The 4,290-nt window shown below is 42.9% G+C and overlaps 1 protein-coding gene across 1 annotated transcript; it reads left to right on the top strand.

The window, feature by feature from the left end:
* Window positions 1-264: 264 nt before the first annotated feature.
* Window positions 265-3,228, top strand: CYSLTR2 (cysteinyl leukotriene receptor 2). Its single transcript, XM_060080272.1, is given in 3 exon segments — window positions 265-306; window positions 308-435; window positions 2,184-3,228. Coding segments are annotated over 3 exon segments (1,215 nt in total).
* Window positions 3,229-4,290: the final 1,062 nt, after the last annotated feature.

Raw genomic sequence — 4,290 nt, 5'->3', positions numbered from 1 at the left:
ATAACATCAGCATTTCACAGGGAAGATTTTGTAGAACATTTGTGGGATATTAGATTGTGTTAGTGTGCAAAAAAGTTTTCAGAGTCAAAAAGAGGAGGCATACTCTATATTAAGAAGACTTTTTTTTCTTCTAGGACCTCTTAGAGCCTTTAACATGAGTCATGAATCCCCAAGAGAGGGACACTAAAGCTTGCTGTGTTTCTCAGGCTGATCTGAACACAGAAGCCTCTTCTTACACAAAGCATCTCGTGGAATTTGTAGTTTATGGAAAATAATTTGGGAAGTGCTGAATTAAAGAAAAAACTTTTTTTTTTTTACATTATTTACATGCCAACCGTGTTTTCTGAGTTGCACTTCCACACGGGTCTCTGAAGGAGAATTGAAAAACATATTTACTGCATCAGAAGTGTATTTACAAACCATATATTTGGGTAGGTTAATTTAACTAATGTTTTATCATACTTCTTTTAGTTTTTAGATCATTATGTGAATTCTCAGAGTCAGTGTCTTCTAGTCAAAGGCCTATAGGAACAAACCTGTAGTTGAACACAGTTGGGTTTATTGATTTGTGGTATCAATGCAGAATGCACACCATGGGAAATTAGGACATCTCCGAAAGAGAGTGTTAGGAAGGAATTATTATAGGATTCGTGCTTGGGTAATTTGGGGGTTAGATTCAAAAAAGCAGGATTTTGAAGAAATGAAAATGGTTATTAGTTCTTAGACTCTGAAAAACAGGGATCCAGACTATCATACCCAAACAAAGAAAATACCCCCCCACACACAATCTACCTGTTTTTTCCTAGACATCCAGAAGGTTCCCCCTACCTCTGCAGTCATGGGCTGTTCTGTAGTGTTTATCTAGGTGAGGCAAGAAATGTCTAGTATAAATTTCTCTTTGGCTAGCAAAGAAGAAATTAAGAGCCATGTGATTATCCATGACAACTCTGCCTAATGAATTTACATTTAAACCAAGGCTTGGTCAAAGATAAACAAAGCTGCACACTACTTAAAGTGGTAAGACAGATTTTATTCAGTAATATACTATTGCAATAGGGAAAAGAGGCCAATATGAACTGAACTCAGAGGTAACCGGATGTTTTAAAGGGAGAGAATGAAGGAAAGGGGAGGGGAGTGAGCAGGGGCTCAGTAGAGCCAGGGAATTAAAAAATTATGGAAAGTAAGGCTTGGTGGCACAGTGGTTAAGAATCCGTCTGCCAATGCAGGGGCACGGGTTCGAGCCCGGGTCCAGGAAAATCCCACATGCTGCAGAGCAACTAAGCCCACGTGCCACAACTACTGAGCCTGCGCTCTAGAGCCCATGCGCTGCAACAAGAGAAGCCACCGCACTGAGAAACCCGCGCACCACAATGAAGAGTAGCCCCTGCTCCCCACAGCTAGAGAAAGCCTGCACACAGCAACCAAGACCCAACACAGCCAAAAAGAAATAAATTAAATAAATAAAAATTTTTAAAAATTACAGAAAGTAGGAAGGGAAGCTTGATCCAAGTGAAAAGCATCTGGGTTTGCTAACTGGCACTTATAGAAGTTAGTCTGTAACCTCTTTCCACGGAGGCTGGAGGCAGAGGCCCTGTGTCCAGGTGTGGGCTGGAACAGACAGAAAATTCTTTCAGCAGGCTTGAGTTTTCTCAGGCTGTGTAAGAAGGGGAGGGTATGGTCATCCTAGAGATGCAGCCTTGAGCTGTTAAAAACCATATTAGCACTTTTATGTTAGCTGTCATTCAAGTCTGTGTAGGCCAAGGTTGACACCTGGTTGAGAAGAGGACTCAGAAGAGCTTGGCTAGAGTTTGATCAAGAAGAGAATCTTTGTCAGCTTCCAGAGCAGAAGCTGTGCAATTGATGACTTTCTCCAGGGTCAGAGACAAGCTTTGGATGATCCTCATTTGGGTACTAGGCAAAAGTCCCCCCAGTTTGAGGATTCAGCTTCAACCAAATAAATTAATGTTTATTCTGCATTCCAGAAATTTATCATGAAATGTAATGAAGCATAAAGACATAGTAAAAGTATAAGCATACAGTAAAAGTGTAAGCATATAGTAAAATATAGCCAATATGTTTTGACTCACGTTTCAAAGAAAAGCTAGTATTTCTCTCTGTTTCATTAAAACCTGGAAAAATGTAAACAGGAAGTAACTTTCTGTATCTGTTTCTTTTTAATTCAGCATTGAGAGAAAACCTGTGTCCTTACCTCCGTCCACCTCCATATCAGAAATGGAGCCCAGCGGCAACTTCAGCAATCACAATGGCAACAGGAACTGTACAATTGAAACCTTCAAGAGAGAATTTTACCCCATCGTGTACCTGTTAATATTTATCTGGGGAGCCTTGGGGAATGGCTTTTCCATATATGTTTTCCTGCAACCTTATAAGAAGTCCACATCTGTGAATGTTTTCATGCTAAATCTGGCCATTTCCGATCTCTTGTTCACAACCACACTGCCCTTCAGGGTTGACTATTATCTCAGAGGCTCCAACTGGATATTTGGGGACCTAACCTGCAGAATTATGTCTTTTTCTATGTATGTCAACATGTACAGCAGCATTTATTTCCTGGCTGTGTTGAGTGTTGTGCGTTTCCTGGCAACTGTTCACCCCTTCCGGCTCCTTCATGCCCCTAGCATCAAGAACGCCTGGATTTTATGTGGGGTCATATGGATCTTTATCACGGCTTCCTCAACAGTGCTTCTGAAAAATGGCTCTGAGCTGAAGGGCAATGTCACATCGTGCTTGGAGCTGAATCCCAATAAATTTATTAAACTGAAGACCATGAACCACATTGCCTTGGTGGTGGGCTTTCTGCTGCCATTCTGCACGCTCAGCATCTGTTATCTGCTGATCATTCGAGCTTTGTTAAAGGCGGAGGTCCCAGAATCAGGGCTGCGTCCTTCTCACAGGAAAGCACTAACCACCATCGTCATTGCCTTGATCATCTTCCTCCTGTGCTTCCTGCCCTATCATATACTGAGAACCCTCCACTTGGTCGAGTGGACAGTGGATAAATGCAAAGAGAGTCTGCATAAAGCTGTGGCCATCACACTGGCTTTGGCAGCGGCCAACAGCTGCTTCAACCCTGTGCTCTATTACTTTGCTGGCGAGAATTTTAAGGACAGACTAAAGTCTACACTCAGGAAATATCATTCACAGCAAACAAAGTGCAGCTTTCTTGTGTGTGTGTGTGTGTGGTTAAAAAAGGAAACAAGAGTGTAAGGGGTTATTAGGTGAGGCTGTTCCTGTGTCCTTGGGTCCACCTTCATTCACACGTAGTCTCCAAATGACTGTGTATTTATACCATTCCCAACAAAGGTCGATTCCCAAGATTTAATTGACCATGACTTTTGTTAATAAGACCTACTTCAAAATGTTCATTAAGTGTATCTTCAGTGTTTGAGTCTAAATAGAGAGGATAGCAGGAAAAATCCCTATTAGAGTCTTGCAACTTGAAATGTCAGACTGGGAAAAAATGCTGAGCACGGTGACTGCTGCTTCTCATCAGATCCTGTACCAGAACTCTGGCCCACTAGGCATTCTAAATTCTTAATTTTAAGACCACCCCAACATTCCTAGCTTCTCCAGCTCCTCTTCCCTCTTCAATCCCCTGAGACATAACCAGTTAACAAAGCTACTGGAGGCCCCAGAGCAGATAAGAAAAGCATCCTTAGAATTCAGGAGAAAGACTTAGACTGTGAAGAGGAAGGCTGTCCTCTAGCAAAGCAGAGTCAAGGTCCCCAACAAGAACAGTGGGACAAAAACAGGGAGAAGAGAGAAAGGGGAAAAAAGAATTTCATCTTGCACTAAGAGAGGGTCTCTAGCACACTGAAGGCAAAGGGCATGCCTCTCTCTTGTCAGGGGGTGAGGAAAACAGGAAGAGTAGGAGGAAGACCTGGGGCACTGCCCTAGCAGGTGGAGAGATTATGTGTGGAATAGGAGAGGAGGGGATCCATTTTACTCTTAAGATTTGGGCTCGGGCTGTTCACTGCAGTTCCCATCCTGCAGGTTAATCCATTTGGATGGGAGCCAGAACAGAGGAGGTGGTGCTAAGGGTTTGGCTGGGCACTCAGAGAGAGGGTGGCTTGGAAGGCAAGTTGCAAAGATTGTGGTACCCCTAAAATTCCATTAACATTTTGGCAGAACATGAGTAGGGTGGCTTTCTTTTGAGAGAGTGTAGCAAAGCACTGGATTGTGGGAGGGAGGTCCTTTCTGTCCAGTGAAACAAGGCCAAGGAGACTACCTACTGCTACCACCATGACCACTGTACTGCCAACAACTGAG

This window comes from Mesoplodon densirostris, chromosome 17 (genome assembly GCF_025265405.1).
Source record: "Mesoplodon densirostris isolate mMesDen1 chromosome 17, mMesDen1 primary haplotype, whole genome shotgun sequence".
Taxonomy (NCBI): domain Eukaryota; kingdom Metazoa; phylum Chordata; class Mammalia; order Artiodactyla; family Ziphiidae; genus Mesoplodon; species Mesoplodon densirostris.
The sequence above is the reverse complement of the archived record's forward strand: the minus strand, read 5'-3'. Positions and strand labels throughout refer to the sequence as shown.